This window comes from Phyllobates terribilis, unplaced genomic scaffold (genome assembly GCF_046119375.1).
Source record: "Phyllobates terribilis strain yellow unplaced genomic scaffold, ASM4611937v1 Scaffold_4__5_contigs__length_816908805, whole genome shotgun sequence".
Classification (NCBI taxonomy): Eukaryota; Metazoa; Chordata; class Amphibia; order Anura; family Dendrobatidae; genus Phyllobates; species Phyllobates terribilis.
This window is the reverse complement of record NW_027362764.1, coordinates 113264476-113287625: the sequence shown is the minus strand read 5'-3', so window position 1 is coordinate 113287625 and position 23150 is coordinate 113264476. Positions and strand designations below refer to the sequence as shown.

At 44.6% G+C, this 23150-nt stretch overlaps 1 protein-coding gene across 2 annotated transcripts in view; it reads right to left on the bottom strand.

Annotated features, from left to right (window-relative positions):
- LMBR1 (limb development membrane protein 1) overlaps positions 1-15305 on the bottom strand; it is a 158712-nt gene extending 143407 nt beyond the window's left edge. For both annotated transcript variants that reach the window (XM_073677691.1, XM_073677692.1), the window contains exon 1: positions 15036-15305. In XM_073677691.1, coding sequence (XP_073533792.1) covers positions 15036-15098 — 63 coding nt within the window. In that variant the 5' untranslated portion in view covers positions 15099-15305. The remainder of the gene's footprint in view (positions 1-15035) is intronic.
- Between the last annotated feature and the right edge of the window lie 7845 nt (positions 15306-23150).

Below are 23150 nucleotides of genomic sequence, written 5' to 3'. Positions count from 1 at the left end.
CACAAGAATTCTGTTTGGTTCCCCTAAAGTATTAAGAAGTAGTTCAGGCACCAAGAATAATGAGCTTCACATGTGTGGATTAAAGATCTCTTTTGCCAGCCTTTTCTGACTATTTAAGACCCTCCCCAAACTTGTGAACAGCACTCAGACATGGTCAACATGGGAAAGACAAAGGAGCATTCCAAGGCCATCAGAGACAAGATTGTGGAGGGTCACAAGGCTGGCAAGGGGTACAAAACCCTTTCCAAGGAGTTGGGCCTACCTGTCTCCACTGTTGGGAGCATCATCCGTAAGTGGAAGGCTTATGGAACTACTGTTAGCCTTCCACGGCCTGGACAGCCTTTGAAAGTGTCCTCCCGTGCCGAGGCCAGGCTTGTCCGAAGAGTCAAGGCTAACCTAAGGACAACAAGGAAGGAGCTCCGGGAAGATCTCATGGCAGTGGGGACATTGGTTTCAGTCAATACCGTAAGTAACGTACTCCACCGCAATGGTCTCCGTTCCAGACGAGCCCGTAAGGTACCTTTACTTTCAAAGCGTCATGTCAAGGCTCGTCTACAGTTTGCTCATGATCACTTGGAGGACTCTGAGACAGACTGGTTCAAGGTTCTATGGTCTGATGAGACCAAGATCGAGATCTTTGGTGCCAACCACACACATGACGTTTGGAGACTGGATGGCACTGCATACGGCCCCAAGAATACCATCCCTACAGTCAAGCATGGTGGTGTCAGCATCATGCTGTGGGGCTGTTTCTCAGCCAAGGGGCCTGGCTATCTGGTCCGCATCCATGGGAAGATGGATAGCACGGCCTACCTGGAGATTTTGGCCAAGAACCTCCGCTCCTCCATCAAGGATCTTAAGATGGGTTGTAATTTCATCTTCCAACAAGACAACGACCCAAAGCACACAGCCAAGAAAACCAAGGCCTGGTTCAAGAGGGAAAAAGTCAAGGTGTTGGAGTGGCCTAGTCAGTCTCCTGACCTTAACCCAATTGAAAACTTGTGGAAGGAGCTCAAGAATAAAGTCCACATGAGACACCCAAAGAACCTAGATAACTTGGAGAAGATCTGCATGGAGGAGTGGGCCAAGATAACTCCACAGACCTGTGCCGGCCTGATCAGGTCTTATAAAAGACGATTATTAGCTGTAATTGCAAACAAGGGTTATTCCACAAAATATTAAACATAGGGGTTGTATAATAATTGACCCACACTTTTAGGTTTAAAATTTAATAAAATTCAACTGAGCAACATAACTTTTTGGTTTGTAAGATTTATGCTTCTGTTCATAAAACCTACTCTCGTTTGCAGTTTGAAGGCTCTAACTTATTTGCATCTTATCAAACCAGCTAAATCTGCAGGGGGTTGAATACTACTTGTAGGCACTGTATATACATACATACAAAGATTATATAATATGTATCACCATCAACACAGCTCAGGGCCAATCTTTAGAATTATGCAGTTTAAATCTAAACACGGATTGCGTGTTCTAGAGTCGGAAAAACAGACAGACAATCTCTATATCTACATAGACAATGGAACAGCAAAAAAAAATATTGTACACCCACAAGCATTGTGAAACTAAATATTTTAGAAACCTGCATTCTCTCTTTTTTTTCCTTTTCATTTAACCAGACTGAGCCACAGCAACACGTGGCCGGGTACAGCTAGTTACATAGTAAAATGTAAAAACACTGTAGTACAATGGTAGGTAAAACAATAACAACGGTATTCATATATTAATGTAAAACTATTCTAAAGTTCTATACTAGTTAAATACACTGCTCAAAAAAATAAAGGGAACACTCAAATAACACATCCTAGATCTGAATGAATGAAATATTCTCATTGAATACTTTGTTCTGTACAAAGATGAATGTGCTGACAACAAAATCACACAAAAATCATCAATGGAAATCAAATTTATTAACCAATGGAGGCCTGGATTTGGAGTCACCCCCAAAATTAAAGTGGAAAAACACACTACAGGCTGATCCAACTTTGATGTACCGTATTTTTCTGACTATAAGAAGCACCGGACTATAAGAAGCACATAGGTTTTAGAGGAGGAAAAAAAAAAAAAAGGGGGAGGGGGGGGGGGGGGGTCTTCTGCTGACAATTCTGATAATATCCCCCATCCTGGTATATATGCACCCCCCCCCCCTTCCTTTTATACATGGTCCCTATCCTGATATGCCTGGCATCCCTCCATTCTGGTATGCATGGAACCCCTCCATCCTGGTATGCATGGCATCCCTCATCCCTATCCTGGTATGCATGGCACCCCTCATCCCTGTCCTGGTATGCATGGCACCCCTCATCCCTGTCCTGGTATGCATGGCACCCCTCATCCCTGTCCTGGTATGCATGGTCCCCCTAATCCCCATCATGCTGCACATTAAAAAATAAACACTCCTACTCACCTTTCTTCTCTCCTCCAGCGCTGCGTCCTGTCTGCCTGCACTTATCTCTCCATGTGAGCCACGCATGACGTCACTGCCATGCGCGGCTCACAAGGACAGATCAGCTGCCGGAAGTCACTGCTCCCCACGCCGGGACTGTGCGCGTGGGGAGCAGTGACTTCACTCTCCTTCATAGCCGGCACAAAGTGTAGCTGCGCTGCGGCTCCTGCTGCTGCCAGCTATCTCGTGTGCTCGCTCATTAAAGGGCATGAATATTCACCCCCTCTCCACGCCCATGGGCGTGGAGAGAGGTTGAGTATTCATAGCCTTTAACAGCGGGCACACGAGATAGCCGGCAGCAGCAGGAGCCGCAGCGTGGCTACACTGTGTGCTGCTATTAAGGAGCATGAATATTCAGTGCTCCCCACGTTCCATGGGCGTGGGGAGCAGTGAATATTCATTTTCTTTAGCAGCGGGGACAGTGTAGGCTGCAGCGGGCGGCTGCTGCCTCCTGTGCCCCAACCTCCACGGCTCCACACACACACACATATATATATATATATACACCCCCCCAACATTCGGACTATAAAACGCATCCCCCATTTTCCTCCAAAATTTTGGAGGAAAAAAGTGCGTCTTATAGCCCGAAAAAAACGGTAATATCCTTAAAACAAGTTACAATGAGGCGCAGTATTGTGTGTGGCCTCCATGTGCCTGTATGACCTCCCTACAACGTCTGGGCATGCTTCTGATGAGGTTGCGGATGGTCTCCTGTGGGATCTCCTCCCAGACCTGGACTAAAGCATCCGCCAACTCCTGGACAGTCTGTGGTGCAACGTAATGTTGGTGGATGGAGAATGATGTCCCAGATGTGCTCAATCGGATTCAGGTCTGGGGAACAGACGGGCAAGTCCATAGCTTCGATGCCTTCATCTTGCAGGAACTGCTGACACACTCCAGCCACATGAGGTCTGGCATTGTCCTGCATTAGGAGGAACCCAAGGCCAACCCCACCAGCATATGGTCTCACAAGGAGTCTGAGGATCTCATCTCGGTACCTAATGGCAGTCAGGCTACCTCTGGCGAGCACATGGAGGGCTGTGCGGCCCTCCAAAGAAATGCCACCCCACACCATTACTGACCCACTGCCAAACCAGTCATGCTGAAGGATGTTGCAGGCAGCAGATCGCTCTCCACAGCGTCTCCAGACTCTGTCACGTCTGTCACATGTGCTCAGTGTGAACCTGCTTTCATCTGTGAAGAGCACAGGGCGCCAGTGGTGACTTTGCCAATCCTGGTGTTCTGTGGCAAATGCACGGTGTTGGGCTGTGAGCACAACCCCCATCTGTGGACGTCGGGCCATCATACCACCCTCATGGAGTCGGTTTCTAACTGTTTGTGCAGACACATGCACATTTGTGGCCTGCTGGAGGTCATTTTGCAGGGCTCTGGCAGTGCTCCTCCTGTTCCTCCTTGCACAAAGGCAGAGGTAGAGGTCCTGCTGCTGGGTTGCTGCCCTCCTACGGCCCCCCTCCATGTCTCCTGGTGTACTAGCCTGTCTCCTGGTAGCACCTCCAGCCTCTGGACACTACGCTGACAGACACAGCAAACCTTCTTGCCATAGCTCGCATTGATGCGCCATCCTGGATGAGCTGCACTACCTGAGCAACTTCTGTGGGTTGTAGAGTCCATCTCATGCTACCACGAGTGTGAAAGCACAACCAACATTCAAAAGTGACCAAAACATCAGCCAGAAAGCATTGGTACTGAGATGTGGTCTGTGGTCCCCACCTGCAGAACCACTCCTTTATATTAAGTGTGTCTTGATAATTGCCAATAATTTCCATCTATTGTCTATTCCATTTGCACAACAGCATGTGAAATTGATTGTCAGTGTTGCTTCCTAAGTGGACAGTTTGATTTCACAGACGTTTGATTTACTTGGAGTTATATTCTGTTGTTTAAGTGTTCCCTTTATTTTTTTGAGCAGTGTATATTAAAAGGAAACTTGTCAAACTTCTACAGCTCCAAACCATTTATATGCCTGTGTAGCACTTTAAAAGATAAGCAAGTTGATCCCTTTATGACCACAGTGATGCACCAGCAGCGAGAAATCATATTTTGAAGTTCTGTATATATGTATCTTAGAAGTGCATTGGGGCGTGACAACTTCTCAGCCTGGCGCTGTGTTCCCTGCCTAGCACAGCTCTCCTCTGGTGGATGGCAGATGCAGGTGACAAGAGCGAGTGAGTGATTGGATATAGGGGAATAAAGGAAAGTTAGTGTATTTGGAGTCAATGATTTGTCCATCCACCAGAGGAGGGCGGTGCTAGGCAGGGAACACAGCGCCAGACTGAGGAGCTGTAAGTGCATCGTCACGCCCCAGTGCACTTCCAAGATACATATATACAGAACTTCAAAATGTGATTTCTAGCCGCTGGTGCATCACTTTGTGGTAATAAAGGGATCAACTTGCTTAATTTTTAAAGGACTGTACACAGACATGTATTGAGGCCGGAGTCATGACATTCCTACCTGCTCTGACTCCACATCCCTGACCCACAAAACAACAGTGAGAAATGTTTATGGAGGGGCAGGACGCATACTTAACCCCCTGTCTCCACATACAACCAACTTCTTACCAAAGCCATGTAACTGAGGGGTATTTGAGGGCTCATCACCCCTGTACTATTTTCCTGAGGCCACTTGGCTAACCAGGACCGGTGTCTGTCCAGCACACAGAGCGCTATCCAAACTCCGCACAACATCCAAAGCACGATAGTTTTAGAGCAGTCTTAGACTACCTCTCATATTTACAGATAATACCCCACACACCACGTTCTCTCCATCGGTCTAATAACTTCCTATCACTTTCACATATAAGGCTTTTCTCATCTTATTCCCTCTCTCATTCCATCCAACAGTCTAAAATAACACAAACCCTGAGGAAAATTCTTTTGACAAATGTTTAAAGGGTTATTCCCATATTAAAAGTTATCACCAGGAGCACCACTGATCCTGAGAACAGGGCTCTGAAATGCCACGACAGAATGGATAATTAGTTATAGACGTCTGTGTCATTATCGGCAATGTCTGGCAGACCCCCAGAGAAAGAACGGGTCAGTAATGAGAAGGCGCAGCCACCTCGCCAATCTGACGACGCATTATGCAATACACAGTGCCATGTCACAAGAGGGAGACACTTTCTGTAACCCCTATCCACTGACTAAGAAATGAGGATCTCGACAAAGAACGAGCTATTAACTCAAATTCCCCAATTTGGTATATTATATATATATATATATATATATATATATATATATATATATATATATATATATTTTACACACACACACCGCATGCAGAATTATTAGGCAAATGAGTATTTTGATCACTTTGATACTTTTTATACATGTTGGCTCCCAAGCCTATGCAGCTTGGAGTAGGACAACTACCAATTAAGTAAATCTGGTGATGTGCATCTCTGTAATGAGGAGGGGTGTTGTCTAATGACATTAACACCCTGTATAAGGTGTGCTTAATTATTAGGCAACTTCCTTTCCTTTGGCAAAATGGGTCAGAAGAGAGATTTGACGGGCTCTGAAAAGTCCAAAATTGTGAGATGTCTTGCAGAGGGATGCAGCAGTCTTGAAATTTCAAAACTTTTGAAGCGTGATCACCGAACAATCAAGCGTTTCATGGCAAATAGCCAACAGGATCGCAAGAAGCGTGTTGGCCAAAAAAGGCACAAAATAACTGCCCATGAATTGAGGAAAATCAAGCGTGAAGCTGCGAAGATGCCATTCGCCACCAGTTTTGCCATATTTCAGAGCTGCAACGTTACTGGAGTATCAAAAATCACAAGGTGTGCGATACTCAGGGACATGGCCAAGGTAAGGAAGGCTGAAAAACGACCACCTTTGAACAAGAAACAAAAGATAAAAAGTCAAGAATGGGCCAAGAAATATCTTAAGACTGATTTTTCAAAGGTTTTATGGACTGATGAAATGAGCGTGACTCTTGATGGGCCAGATGCATGGGCCAGAGGCTGGATCAGTAAAGGGCAGAGAGCTCCACTCCGACTCAGACGCCAGCAAGGTGGAGGTGGGGTACTGGTATGAGCTGGTATCATCAAAGATGAAGTTGTGGGACCTTTTCGGGTTGAGGATGGAGTGAAGCTCAACTCCCAGACCTACTGCCAGTTTCTAGAAGACAGCTTCTTCAAGCAGTGGTACAGGAAGAAGTCGGTATCGTTCAAGAAAAACATGATTTTCATGCAGGATAAGGCTCCATCACATGCATCCAACTACTCCACAGCGTGGCTGGCCAGTGAAGGTCTAAAAGAAGAAAAAATAATTACATGGCCCCCTTGTTCACCTGATCTGAACCCCATATAGAACCTGTGGTCCATCATAAAATGTGAGATCTACAGGGAGGGAAAACAGTACACCTCTCGGAACAGTGTCTGGGAGGCTGTGGTGACTGCTGCACGCAATGTTGATCGAAAACAGATCAAGCAACTGACAGAATCTATGGATGGAAGGCTGTTGAGTGTCATCATAAAGAAAGGTGGCTATACTGATCACTAATTTTTTTGGTTTTGGTTTTTGCATGTCAGAAATGTTTATTTCTAAATTTTGTGCACTGATATTGGTTTACCTGGTGAAAATAAACAAGTGAGATGGGATTATATTTGGTTTTTATTAAGTTGCCTAATAATTCTGCACAGTAATAGTTACCTGCACAAACAGATATCCTCCTAAGATAGCCAAATCTAAAAAAAAAAAACACTCCAACTTCCAAGAATATTAAGCTCGGATATTTATGAGTCTTTTGGGTTGATTGAGAACATAGTTGTTGATCAATAATAAAAATAATCCTCTAAAATACAACTTGCCTAATAATTCTGCACACAGTGTATATATTCTATTGTAGCGGCTTGCGGCATTACTGTAATGGTCCAGGGGGTGTGCTCTAGCTGACCATTTACCTCTCCCTCAGGTGACTGATCACATGACTGACATCATCGCAGGTCCTGTGTGCACTAAAGGATATATAAATCCTGGTGGTTTGGAAACAGGGTGAAAGGCGTGAGGCCTGATCCCTGTGTGTGGGACACCATTAGCCTGGAGAGGCTGGAAGAGAGAGGCCTGGTGAGGCCTGGAAGGCAGAGGCTGGATCTAGGATACCAGTAGCCTTTTGAAGGCATGTGGCTTGGAGACTACATCTGGGAAGCCTTAAAGCCCCTGCTGTGGCAGAACTGAGCTGAGAGAAGCAGCTAAAACCCGGCAAAGGTAAAAACGCTGCTGGATGTGGACATGGATATTGTTACCTTGCTGAAGGCTGTATCAGGAGCCAAGTGGGCGTATCTGTCACTGGAAAGGCTCTTGGATATTATGTGTGTAACATGTCAGTGAGCCACTGAGATGGACTATGTTATGTGCAGTTTATGATCTGTAATAAACTGCTGGACTGTGAAATACCGGAAAGATGTTGCATGTGTGCTTTAATTGATCCGGTGAAGCGAGTGTCCCCAGCATGATGAATAGCGCTACCTCACAATATATATATAATTTTTTTTTTTTATATACCAAATTAGGGAATTTGAGTTAATAGCTGGTTCTTTGTCGAGATCCTCATTTCTTAGTCAGAGTGGATAGGGGTTACAGAAAGTGTCTGTATATATATTTTCTACACTGGACAATGCCTTTACAGCAGGGGTGTCCAACATGCATATTGTGACAGCTATAAATGCAGCCAAAAACAAAACCGTAAGCCATGAGATTTATTTTTTGATAACATGTTGCAATGTTACATAAAAACGTATGCATGCACTCACTATTTCTATGCATGGATGGCTTCAGTTTTATGGAAGTGTGCGGCAACCAGCGTGTCATCTTCCAAGAACAGACAGTGGAATTAACAACAAATATTACCTCTGCTCGTGGAGACTTGGCAAAGCACAAATTAAATATTATTTCAACCTACCATTGGAATGTTAGGCGTTTAATGTTGATTAGAAGTGAGGTAAGCATTCTAAAAGGATTATTACAGACATTTCCACTCCTTGGCGGCATCTCACACATCAACCACCGTATTTTACAATTGGCTCTCCGGCTCGCCCTACATTAGTGGCCGAGAGGGCCGTGGAAAACCTCAAACAGGTCTGGACTGGCCATCTGTCTGACCAGGTAGATTCCCAGTGGGCTTGCTCAACAGCATACTGGGCTGCAGCACTGACTTTTCCTGCCGTTGGACCCAATTTCTCTGCAGAAAAGCACAGAGCGCGTGCATGCACACAGACTTCAGTACTGATCACCATCACGGTGCGTACAAGGCTGGATTAGGTCCAACGCTGGTTTGCAGAGCAGCCTCTCGGCGCGCGGCCTATGCGACGTATTTAGTACAGTGTCCATTTTAGGACATGATCAGATATCAAAGTCAGACATCAGAATGATCTCAGTTTGAGGCTAAATACCGTCTGAGAACTGATTTTGATAAGTGACTGACATCTGACGATGATAATAATAATCAAAAAAAAGTCGCTGTTCGCTGATGGGACTTGAACCAAAACTCTACAGTCATGGCCAAAAGTATTGAGAATGAGACAAATAGTAATTTTTCCCAAGTTTACTGCTTCTTTTTTTGTAATGGCAATTTGCATATACTCCTGAATGTCAAAGACTGATCAGTTTAACAGCAATTACTGTACTTGCAAAGTCAATATTTGCCCAGAAAATGAACTTTAACCCCCAAAACACATTTCAACATCATTGCAGTCCTACCTTAAAAGGAGCAGTTAACATCGTTTTAGTGATTGATCCATTAACACAGGTGTGGGTGTTGAGCACAGGGCTGGCGATCAATCAGTCATGATTAAGTAAGAATGACATCACTGGACACTTTAAAAGGAGGCTGGTACTTGGTATCATTGTTTCTCTTCAGTTAACCATGGTTATCTCTAAAGAAACACGTGCAGCCATCATTGCACTGCACAAAAATGGCCTAACAGGGAAGAGTATCGCAGCTACAAAGACTGCACCTCAGTCAACAATCTATCGCATCATCAAGAACTTCAAGGAGAGAGCTTCCATTGTTGTCAAAAAGGCTCCAGGGCGCCCAAGAAAGACCAGCAAGCGCCAGGACCGTATCTTAAAACTGTTTCAGCTGCAGGATCGGACTACCAGCAGTGCCGAGCTTGCTCAGGAATGGCAGCAGGCTGGTGTGAGTCCTTCTGCACGCACTGTGAGGCGGAGACTCTTTGAGCAAGGGCTGGTTTCAAGGAGGGCAGCAAAGAAGCCACTTCTCTCCAGAAAAAACATCAGGGACCGACTGATATTCTGCAAAAGGTACAGGGAGTGGACTGCTGAGGACTGGGGCAAAGTCATTTTCTCTGATGAATCCCCTTTTCGATTGTTTGGGACATCTGGAAAACAGCTTATTCAGAGAAGAAGAGGTGAGCGCTACCACCAGTCTTGTCTCATGCCAACTGTAAAGCATCCTGAAACCATTCATGTGTGGGGTTGCTTCTCAGCCAAGGGAATCGGCTCACTCACAGTCTTGCCTAAAAACACAGCCATGAATAAAGAATGGTACCAGAATGTCCTCCAAGAGCAACTTCTCCCAACCGTCCAAGAGCAGTTTGGTGCCCAACAATGCCTTTTCCAGCATGATGGAGCACCTTGCCATAAAGCAAAGGTGATAACTAAATGGCTCATGGAACAAAACAGAGATTTTGGGTCCATGGCCTGGAAACTCCCCAGATCTTAATCCCATTGAGAACTTGTGGTCAATCATCAAGAGACGGGTTGACAAACAAAAACCAACAAATTCTGGCAAAATGCAAGCATTGATTATGCAAGAATGGACTGCTATCAGTCAGGATTTGGTCCAAAAGTTGATTGAGAGCATGCCAGGGAGAATTACAGAGGTCTTGAAGAAGAAGGGGCAACACTGCAAATATTGACTTGCTGCATTAACTCATTCTAACTGTCAATATAACCTATTGGTACTCATAATATGATTGCAATTATATTTCTGTATGTGATATAAACATCAGACAAACACTAATAAAAACCAGAGGCCAGCAGATCATGTGAAAATATAATTTTGGTGTCATTCTCAAAACTTTTGGCCATGACTGTATGTCTAGAAGGCAGTGCACTAACCATTGAGCTATAAACTCAGTTGAAGCAATCTAGCCATACTATTTGGTTAAGTGCTTTTCAGTGCAAACCTGTCTGAAACTTATTGGGACTTTCTCAAATACCTCCTCCAAGTCAAATTCAAATGATGTGTGACTGACATGTGAGACTGATATGTGACTTTCTTCAAACATCAGAATCACAATGATTTTTAGCCAACCTGAGCATTTTCATGGTTGATCCCATAGGACAAAAAAAAAAAAAAAAAAGCTACCAGTCACTATCACTTGGCCCTATGGCTGAATGGTAAATTTTCAGGCTCACATACCAGGAGCAGAAGAACTTTTTTTTTGGTAAATTATGCTGTAAAAGTCACTTATCAAAGTCATGTATCAAAAGGTCGTAAAGGGGTTAAAGGGAATCTGTGAGCAGGTTTTTGCTATGTAATCTGAGGACAGAATGAGGTTGTGGTTGAAACACTGAATTCAAGGATGTGTCATTTATTAAGCTGTGTGCTGTTTACTTACACTGAATGTTTTATCACTAGGAGATTGTCACAGCCAGGACTGATGAGCACATGACTGCTAGTCTGACTCCGTCCCCTCCTTGATAAGCCACTCATTGTCAATACACTATGTACCTAGAGAACTGTGGTGTGGGCGGAGTCAGCTTTTTCAGCTTTGCCTCATGCTACATATAAAAACTAATTGTGTCACAACTTCTGCACACAGTTAACTAAGTGATACATCATTGGATTCAGGGTCTCTTTTCCTACATTATGCTGATTTCAGGCGAGGTAGCAAAAACCTGCTGACAGATTCCCTTTAATTCTAGCAGGGGGCAGGGGTCGCAGAGCCATGAAAATTCAGTGGATGCTGACATGTCTCTACTATTTCTTTTTGCACAATTAGCAAATTTACACTATTTAAAGGGTAAATAAATATGTAAAAAAAAAAAAAAGGCTCTGATTTGTTTAAGTCACAATTTAGTAGTTTTGGGGTCCCACTTCTGGGACCCCCAAAGATAGTTCAAAGGAAGGATCAAAAGCACCCCCCTTATATTTGTGAGCAACAGGAGTACAAGCTCCATAGAAAGTATGTGTCCGTACACTTCTTTGATCTTGCTCTGGTAATGAGATGAACACTTCTGCCTTTTTCTTTGAATGATCAGTGGAGGTCTCAGAACACTGACCCCCACAGATCAAAACTACTAAAAAGTGGCTAGAACTTTTTGAAAAATGTACTGATCCTCTAAAACCTAAGATTTATTTCTGCATTTGTATAAACAAATACAAAAGTAACAAGACTTTGTTTCCGGTGCTTATGTAACACTGTGTACTGTGCACTGCTGAACAGTTTTCGGTATCACTCATCAGTGGGAGGAAACAGAAGCCCCTTGAGGAAACCCTTACTAACACAATGAGAACATACAAACTCCATGCAGATGACACTATTTTAGGAGGAGAGGGGCACTAAGCATGGGCAACTAACACCGTCATCATAAAGAAAAATCCAACATGCCCTTTCTTTCTTCTATCTGACCTCCGCTCTAGGAGGATTGCTGGGCTACACTCAGACACATTCGATTATAGCTGTGGGCCCAGGGTGCTGGAGATTTATTTATAAAAAAAAAAAAAAAAAAAAAAAAAAAAAAACACATAACATATACTCACCTACCATACAGTTGCTGCTCCTCCATATTCCATGTCCCTGACAATATCCTGGCTTACTCTTCTGGCAGGGGTGTTCAGGTGACAAAATTTCGCTATAACTTTGGCACGGACCAAACGTGACGACTGCTGTCACTCAGTGGCCACCTGACAAGCCCTAGCTGAAGAGGAAGCCAAGAGACCCAAAGGGGCACAAAAGTATGGCATACGGAAGACTGGCAACAGTCTGGTAGGCGAGTATGTTATTTATTTAAGCACCATTCTGTGCCTATTAGATCATCTAAGAGGCCATGTTCACACGTTCAGTATTTCACATCAGTATTTGTAAGCCACAACCAGGAGCGGGCGAAAAATACAGACGTGGTGACGTGTTTCTATTATATTTTTCCTCTGATTGTTCCAAATACTGAATGTGGCCTGAAATGTAGCAGTCATTTAAAGTGTTACTTTATTGGTCAATTGCACATAGTACAGAGAGGTAACTGCACGGCGTCAAGTAAGCATGGTGCGGAGGTCCCTTTATATAGTTGCACATTGTATTACATAAATACAGTTTAGTTTGCCAGGACAGCGCCTCGCATATACACACAGGAGCCACAAAGGAAGCAAACTATAGAAATAAGTGTATCGAAGAAAAGAAAGAGCAGCTTGATATCAGGCATTGTGACATGCCCTGACCTGGGCAAACAGTCGCACCTTTTCCCTAATAATCACAGGCTCCTTTTCCTGATGAAGGTTTCCGCTTAACTCCTTACACAGAATTTTCAACATGAAAACAACCTACAAATTAATATAACATTCATCTGCCAAACAGAGCGGGAAACAGAACGTAGAGGAGACATGTCCGGGCTGGTACTTGTTTTGGCAATTGAGAATCCGGAAGGTGAAGTTGTCTGTGAATTCGCTAAAAATAATATGCGGTTTAATCTGTGGCGAGATGGAAAATGTCGCATCAAACCTCAGATGAGAACTGGATCCTACATGTAAGGCCACACGTTTTCCCACGAAAGGAAAGGGCTTGGACCCAGGCCTCAAAAATAAGCCATTGGCTACGTTAAGCCGGCATAGGTCTCGCAGAGTATAAACCTACAAAAAAGTATAACAAGAAAGTCTATAGGCCCATGGAAGTTTATGGTGATGCATGGCTATGGTTTGATAGATCTTTACCGACACACTGGGGCGCATTTACCAACAAGCAGAACACTAGGATGTAATCATATAGGAACTCGGTCACTTGCACTGGGCTCCATTGCATGTGATTTATCTGGTACTACAACAATTTCGTTGTTCTGCTTCTATGACAGAAGAGCGGAATTGGTCACCGAGGTGAGAGCACCTAAGGATATTCCTCACCTGAAACATACTCAGAAGTATTTCTCCTGCTGGTAAAGATCTCTGCTTGCAGTCACTCTATACCAGCCTGCCAGACACATCTTCAATTACTGTACTGCAAGCACACACCTACCGGACCCCTCAGGTTCTGCATACCTCTCCTGTTCCAGTGTCCCCGATTTCCTCTTTTCCTAAAAGGTACATCACATGACCACTGCAGCCAATCAGTGACCACTGGTAGGCTACCGCCTTGACGTTCTGTCTAAGCCAAAAGATCTAGGTCCTTATTCGTTAAACAGTGTGCCAAAACTTTCCAGACAGCTCTGTCAACTTTTAAAAAGTGGGTACAGCTTAGCCGGGAGAGATCGTGGCCAAACGCAGCAGACAAATTCATTGTCATTTATGCCACAAGAGTGGTGTATCTCACACCAGAAATTCATTTAGAAGCAATCAATGGTCCCACCATCCTCAGAATAGGTAATAAATGTGTGGTCATGGGGACAGCGGCCGCAGCAGCACAGGGATCACGGCGTGACAGCGGCCGCAGCAGCACAGGGATCACGGCGTGACAGCGGCCGCAGCAGCACAGGGATCACGGCGTGACAGCGGCCGCAGCAGCACAGGGATCACGGCGTGACAGCGGCCGCAGCAGCACAGGGATCACGGCGTGACAGCGGCCGCAGCAGCACAGGGATCACGGCGTGACAGCGGCCGCAGCAGCACAGGGATCACGGCGTGACAGCGGCCGCAGCAGCACAGGGATCACGGCGTGACAGCGGCCGCAGCAGCACAGGGATCACGGCGTGACAGCGGCCGCAGCAGCACAGGGATCACGGCGTGACAGCGGCCGCAGCAGCACAGGGATCACGGCGTGACAGCGGCCGCAGCAGCACAGGGATCACGGCGTGACAGCGGCCGCAGCAGCACAGGGATCACGGCGTGACAGCGACCGCAGCAGCACAGGGATCACGGCGTGACAGCGACCGCAGCAGCACAGGGATCACGGCGTGACAGCGGCCGCAGCAGCACAGGGATCACGGCGTGACAGCGACCGCAGCAGCACAGGGATCACGGCGTGACAGCGACCGCAGCAGCACAGGGATCACGGCGTGACAGTGACCGCAGCAGCACAGGGATCACGGCGTGACAGTGACCGCAGCACAGGGATCACGGCGTGACAGTGACCGCAGCACAGGGATCACGGCGTGACAGCGGCCGCAGCAGCACAGGGATCACGGCGTGACAGCGGCCGCAGCAGCACAGGGATCACGGCGTGACAGCGACCGCAGCAGCACAGGGATCACGGCGTGACAGCGACCGCAGCAGCACAGGGATCACGGCGTGACAGCGACCGCAGCAGCACAGGGATCACGGCGTGACAGCGACCGCAGCAGCACAGGGATCACGGCGTGACAGTGACCGCAGCACAGGGATCACGGCGTGACAGTGATCACAACACTGCACAAGTGCTCGGGAGACAACTTACTATACATTCTCTAACTTGGCTGTAAAAGTTCTGCTCTCTGATGGTCACGTCGTCTTCTTCCATCCTTCATATTGCTGGAGCCCAGGACGGAGCGCTGCTGAGCCGGAAAATCATCCCCTATAGAACAATAACAAAGCTCGCCGCCTCCCCCTCTGCTCAGGACGTGGTACAACCCACTCCTGCTCCACAGCCGCCGCTCTGCCCCCAAAACACTGGAGCACGCGCGGCTCCCAACTAACACGCCCTGTGATTGGTGCAGAGCCCGAGAAGCCACTCGTATCGCCTCCTCTGATTGGTGGAGCCGCGTGCTTATTTTCCCGCCTCCTGTCTTCCTGTCAGGGAGTGCTGCAGTGTTATTAGTGGAGGCAGGTGGATGACAGGGACTGGAGGCGGGCGCAGTGCGCGGCTATTCCCTCCTTCTTGTACATGTGCATCTCTACTAAATGAATATACGTTTATTATCTAATTATCTAATAAATATTTGGATATTTATTATCTAAAAAATGATAAATCTGATACTCAGCCAAAATTTTAAAAATAAATACTATAAATAATCCCCCTGCTCTCTGGAGAGGCAGCCATTTTGGCTTTAACAAAGTGCTATATTTTTTCGTCTCCTTGGTTTTTTTTTCGCCACCATCCGTAGAGGACGTGATGACTAGAGACGAGCAGCCTCCTTACATGTCGTTTCACACAGGTTCGCTCGCTTTCGCCGGCAAATTCTATTATGGTTAAATCAAATTTAAACGAAAAAAAAAAACATTTATTCTGCGTCTCTCGCCCAAAATAACACAGAGCTTAATGGGAAGGGGTTAAAAAATAATCAGATTCCCCCAGGTCCTAGGCCTCGTACCTCACCCGTCCTTCAGCCATATTGCTGAGGCATGACGTGGGGCCTACATAGCGCCCTCAAATCCAGCAAAATTGGTGGCCAGCTGGCTGCCATTTTGTTGAGTTTTTGCCAATTTAATCTCCAATATTTGGATTCTGGTAAATCCAATTTTTTCTAGAATTTCGTAATGAATTTGATTTGTTATAAAGCAATTCGCTCATCTCTGGTGGAAAGCTGTAGATTACCAGCACTAGACTACACGCTCTCACCGCCAGTGCTATATACAGTTATATGAAAAATTTTGGGCACCCCTATTAATCTTAAGCTTATTGTTTTATAAAAATTGGTGTTTTTGCAACAGCTATTTCAGTTTGATATATGTAATAACTGTTGGACACAGTAATGTTTCTGCCTTGAAATGAGGTTTATTGTACTAACAGAAAATGTGCAATCTGCATTCAAACAAAATTTGACAGGTGCATAAGTATGGGCACCTCACCAGAAAAGTGACATTAATATTTAGTAGATCCTCCTTTTGCAAAAATAACAGCCTCTAGTCGCTTCCTGTAGCTTTTAATGAGTTCCTGGATCCTGGATGAAGGTATTTTTGACCATTCCTCTTTACAAAACAATTCCAGTTCAGTTAAGTTTGATGGTCGCCGAGCATGGACAGCCCTCTTCAAATTATCCCACAGATGTTCAATGATATTCAGGTCTGGGGACTGGGATGGCCATTCCAGAACATTGTAATTGTTCCTCTGCATGAATGCCTGAGTAGATTTGGAGCGGTGTTTTGGATCATTGTCTTGCTGAAAGATCCATCCCCTGCGTAACTTCAACTTTGTCACTGATTCTTGAACATTATTGTCAAGAATCTGCTGATACTGAGTGGAATCCATGTGTCCCTCAACTTTAACAAGATTCTCGGTGCCGGCATTGGCCACACAGCCCCAAAGCATGATGGAACCTCCACCAAATTTTACTGTGGGTAGCAAGTGTTTTTCTTGGAATGCTGTGTTTTTTTGCCGCCATGCATAACGCCTTTTTGTATGACCAAACAACTCAATATTGGTTTCATCAGTCCACAGGACCTTCTTCCAAAAAGAAATTGGCTTCTCCAAATGTGCTTTTGCATACCTCAGCCGACTCTGTTTGTGGCGTGCTTGCAGAAACGGCTTCTTTCGCATCACTCTCCCATACAGCTTCTCCTTGTGCAAAGTGCATTGTATAGTTGACCGATGCACAGTGACACCATCTGCAGCAAGTTGATGCTGCAGCTCTCTGGAGGTGGTCTGAGGATTGTCCTTGACTGATCTCACCATTCTTCTTCTCTGCCTTTCTGATGTTATTCTTGGCCTGCCACTTCTGGCCTTAACAAGAACTGTCCCTGTGTTCTTCCATTTCCTTACTATGTTCCTCACAGTGGAAACTGACAGGTTAAATCTCTGAGACAGCTTTTTGTATCCTTCCCCTGAACAACTATGTTGAATAATCTTTGTTTTCAGATCATTTGACAGTTGTTTTGAGGAGCCCATGATGCCACTCTTCAGAGGAGATTCAAACAGGAGAACAACTTCCAAGTGGCCACTTTAAGTAGCTTTTCTCATGATTGCATACACCTGGCTATGAAGTTCAAAGCTCAATGAGGTTACAAAACCAAAAAAAGTGCTTTAGTAAGTCAGTAAAAAGTAGGTAGGAGTATTTAAAACAAGAAAATAATAAGGGTGCCCATACTTATGCACCTGTCAAATTTTGTTTGAATGCAGATTGCACATTTTCTGTTAGTACAATAAACCTCATTTCAAGGCAGAAACATTACTGTGTCCAACAGTTATTACATATATCAAACTGAAATAGCTGTTGCAAAAACACCAATTTTTATAAAACAATAAGCTTAAGATTAATAGGGGTGCCCAAACTTTTTCATATAAATGTACTTACCATTTACCATGCAGAATGAAGGACGCCCTGCTCTGGGCATGCACACATTGGGGCATGGCTTTGATACGCCCTGCGCCATTGGGGTCAAGTATGTGGGACTGTTCCTGAAAAATCGGGACTGCTGGTAAATTTACGGCCATATAATGAATTGGCGATAGGTGTCACAGCGCACGTGTGTGACTACAGCTCCATGTGTACATTGGACTCGGGGCCCCTATTCTGATCGGCGTGGTTCTCAGCTGTAGGATCCCCACTGACCTGGCAGTCATCACAGAACTGGTATCAAGTGAGACGCTTCAGTGGAGAAGATGCCATGTGTCCAGCTCTTTGGTTCTGACCCTGGTGCTGTTGCTCCGCTCAAGTGTAAGCCGCCAACTCCACATCTTCACTACTTAGAGCAGTAGCCCCCAACCTGAAGCTCAGGAGCCACATGTGGACTACGGGCCCTTGATGTGTGCCTGTCAGCTGTCTGCCAACTTGCTGCATTAACACCAGGTCTAGCAAACAGCAAGGAGAAGAAGGTCTCCAAATGGTGACTTTTTTTCAAGTATCCCTACACAGAAAGAATGATACTGCCGGTTACAGAGGTGCGTGAAGCTGGATGCAACAGTGTGGTACATCGTGTACCAAATATAGGGTCAAGTAGGAATTCCTAGATGTAAGTATGCTTCCTGTAAGGGAGGAGGTTTTGATGTGCCTTCTGTGGGAAAGCTTTGGTTGTCATTATACAAGTAATGGGGGACCCTGGGTGTCCCAGCTGGGGAATGATGGCTCTGGATGTGGATCGCGACCACCTCTCAGTGCTGAATGTGGCTCTCAAGATAAGAAAGGTTGGGGATCACTGACTTAAAGGATGATGCTTAATTTTGTTTAAACCAATGCCCTTATTGTTAACAAAATAGCCAAAACATTAGCAATGCTCTTAGTGGGCACACCGATGAAGAACATCAGAGCACTGGACCACCCCCTTACGACATAATGTGTTCTTGCATTGTTATGTATCATACAATGGATGTTTGCTGTTTAACATAATTTTATCTGCATCCTTATAATGTATCTATAGTTCTTTGCATTTATAGGGCCTTTATGGTTGTTGTGTATGTGAGCAGTGTCTGGAGTGTTGCTCCACACAGGTTCTGTTCTAGAAGGGCCAGAATATATACACTGTGTGCACAATTATTAGGCTAGTGAGTATTTTGACCATATCATTTTTATCAAGATTTTCCAACACCAAGCTTTATAAACTTGAATGCTGATTGGATGAAGCAGATCAGATAATGTGAATTTGTGTAACGAGGAGGGTGAGACCTAAGGATACAACACCCTTTATTAAAGAAGTTGTCTACTTGGTCAACCCCTTCTCATACTCCATGCTTGGCCCCATGGTGTCGGCACTTGCGTTCCCGGGGCACTGGTGCTGTTATGACACATGAGCCTGGTGCCCAATCAGCGCTGGCGTCACTGTCCCCACCTTTGTATGGTTAAATGACTAACAGGAAGTCAGGGCTGCCACTACCGCTCACTTCCCCTTAATTACTTAACCGTACAAAGTGGGGACAGTGACGCCAGCGCTGATTGGGCGCCAGGCTCACGTGTCATAATATCCACTTTTGAGCCCCAGGCACACAAGTGCTGAAACCCCTGGAACGGCGCCAACACGGGAGGTGAGTATAAGCTTTTTTATTTTATCGGCGCCAAACATTTCAATCAAGAAATGCTTGGACAACCCCTTATTGAACTAAATGTTTGCACCCTGTAAAATAAAAAAAAAAGCCTATACTCCCCTCCCGTTCTTGTGCCATTCCAGCGGCGTCAGAAGTTTTTTATTTTACATGGTGCAAACATTTAGTTCAAGAAGAGGTTGTCCTAGAAGTGGACAACCCCTTTATGGTGTACAGAATTATAAGGCAGCTTGTTTTCCTCAAGGAAAATGTGCCAAAAAAAATGTGTTGAGAAAAAGAAGCATACATTAACTGATAAATTCCAATGGTAGGTTGAAGTCCAGCACGCAGTGGTTTAAAATTCAATAATCTTTATTGCTAACACATTAAGTGTTAAGAAATTAAGAAATGAAGGTCAGTCAGTCCGAAAAATTGGGAAAACTTTGAAAGTGTCCCCAAGTGCAGTTGCAAAAACCATCAAGCGCTACAAAGAAACTGGCTCACATGAGGACCACCCCAAGAAAGGAAGACCAAGAGTCACCTCTGCTTCTGAGGATAAGTTTATTCGAGTCACCAGCCTCAGAAATCGCAGGTTAACAGCAGCTCAGATTAGAGACCAGGTCAATGCCACACAGAGTACTAGCAGCAGACACATCTCTACAACAACTGTTAAGAGGAGACTTTGTGCAGCAGGCCTTCATGGTAAAATAACTGCTAGGAAACCACTGCTAAGGACAGGCAACAAGCAGAAGAGACTTGTTTGGGATAAAGAACACAAGAAATGGACATTAGACCAGTGGAAATCTGTGCTTTGGTCTGATGAGTCCAAATTTGAGATCTTTGGTTCCAACCACCATGTCTTTGTGCGACGCAGAAAAGGTGAACGGATGGACTCTACTTGCCTGGTTCCCACCGTGAAGCATGGAGGAGGAGGTGTGATGGTGTGGGGGTGCGTTGCTGGTGACACTGTTGGGGATTTATTCAAAATTGAAGGCATACTGAACCAGCATGGCTACCACAGCCTCTTGCAGCGGCATGCTATTCCATCCGGTTTGCGCTTAGTTGGACCATCATTTATTTTTCAACAGGACAATGACCCCAAACACACCTCCAGGCTGTGTAAGGGCTATTTGACCAAGAAGGAGAGTGATGGGGTGCTACGCCAGATGACCTGGCCTCCACAGTCACCAGACCTGAACCCAATCTAGATGGTTTGGGGTGAGCTGGACCGCAGAGTGAAGGCAAGAGCACCAACAAGTGCTAAGCATCTCTGGGAACTCCTTCAAGATTGTTGGAAGACCATTTCCGGTGACTACCTCTTGAAGCTCATCAAGAGAATGCCAAGAGTGTGCAAAGCAGTCATCAAAGCAAAAGGTGGCTACTTTGAAGAACCTAGAATATAAGACATATTTTCAGTTGTTTCACACTTTTTTGTTAAGTATATAATTCCACATATGTTAATTCATAGTTTTGATGCCTTCAGTGTCAATGTACAGTTTTCATAGTCATGAAAATACAGAAACATCTTTAAATGAGAAGGTGTGTCCAAACTTTTGGTCTGTACTGTATATGGGAGTATTATTATAGAATTTTGTGGAACGCCATATATCTCTTCAGTGGTGGCATCACCCCTGATGGTGTGTTCGCCTGTTAGAGGAAAAATGCTAAAGAAAATAGCAGTGCACAGATTGCGGTCCTTCACTATAGCCAAAAATATACTGGCAGGAGGGCACATCAGGGCTGTATCTCACACACTGAGAAACCTAAGCTATGTTGGGGGCGTGTTCTTTCTCGTGTGTTGCTGCTTATGATTGGGCAACTCATACAGGTAGAAGTTCAAGCCCTCAGTGAAAACTATCTGATAACACCCACTGAAACTTACTGAAACTTAACTCATTAGGTCCCTAATATTTTGATTGCTAATATCTCTGCAATGGAGAAGTGAAATAAAAAAAAACCTTTTATTCCACTCTGCAGCCACTATTACATGCTGTGTCCATTTAAACTAGAAAATTTGTTTAAAAAGTCCATTTTAAGATCTTTAGCATAAGCAAGAACAAGGAGTCCTGGAAGTGATGAAATTGAACCCTACAGTGTTCTGGTCTCAACATTATTGAGTCGGTCTTGAATTACATGAAGAGACAGAAGAAGATCTGTGGTTGTTTCTCCAAGAAGGTTGGAATAACTTCCCTGCCTTAGTTCTGTCAAAACTGTGTGCAAGTGTAGCTAGATGAATTGATGCTGTTTTAAAGGTAAAGGGCGGTCACATCAAACATTGATTTGATTTACCGTATTTTTCAGACAATAAGACGCATCGGACCATAAGACACCTAGCTTTTAGAGGAGGAAAACAGGGAAAAAAAATTGAAGCAAAAAATGTGGTAAAATATTTAATAACATGTCTGCTGACACTATTATGGGGGAGATCTGCTGCTGGAGGGCCACAGGTTGTACAACACTCTTGTATGGAGACAGCAGTTTTGCACAACCTGTGTGGTTCTGCAGCTGTTGCCAAACTACAGCTCCCATCGTAGTTTTGCAACAGCTGCAGGGCCACGTTGACAGGTGGCCCTGCAGTAGAATTTAAAAAAGGAGGCTCATACATTCTTTATACACAGATTTGATTAGTGAAAATTTTAAAAAAATCGTTCATCTGCACTGCGCCATTGAATAAGTGTTTTTTATGGACAGCAATCGGACCGAAAATGCTGTTCTGTGAACGAGCCCTAAGGCTGAGTGACAGGTAGGTGATGATCGTGAGAGGAAGAGCCCATGGCCTATATTAAAAACTATAATGGAAAGCTGGGTGGAGTTGGTCCGTCATACACAGTGGGTCCTAGCACTTGCCTGAATGTGTGGGGTCTGCTATGCAAGTACAAGTAATGTATCTGTCTTGCCGGGAGCATGTATGTTTCATTTACCTCCCAATTATAGAGATTTGTGAAGGTCTTCTCACCAGAATTGTGAGAAATGCCAAAGGACATAAATCAAGGTAATATTAAAAAAAAACACAAATGCCAAGATTTATTCTTAAATTATGGATGCTCCGTTCTAATTAAATTTAAATGTATTTTATACCTCATCGGAGTCTTAATATAATAAGTGATCCTCTTTGGAGCTTAATATCCTTGATCCCTGTCAATAATTATAGTGGGTGACTAATAAAGTCTGATGACCAGCATTTTTTAATCTATACATTCTTATGCTGTCTCATTAACTATAATGAATGGATTGGCTCCCTGTGCGGAATCAGCTGAAAGGCTCAATGTTAATCAAGGACACGCAAAATAAAGTTTCTGATCTTTTTTCGACATTGCCTGTGGCTTTTTTAACATTCTCACTGTCAGATCCGCATTGCATGGCTTATTTATGATACCATCCAGCTAAACGGCTAACGTCCTCCCTTTCCACCTTTTAGATTTAGTCATTGCTATATTGTATTGTTTTGTGAAATGTTCTTCATTTAGGTTCAGGAAAACTACAAATTTCAGCCTTTCAACGTTGGATTGACTGACACTGCTGTCCTCGTCGTACAGTACAATTGTGTAGTGACACATCTCAATGACAACACTAGCACATGTTTGTCAATATATTTATATACTTCCAAGAAGAAGAATAGAGAAAAGACGCAATGTAAGGCTATATTCAGATGTCCGTATATCAACGTCCAAGTATGGGCCA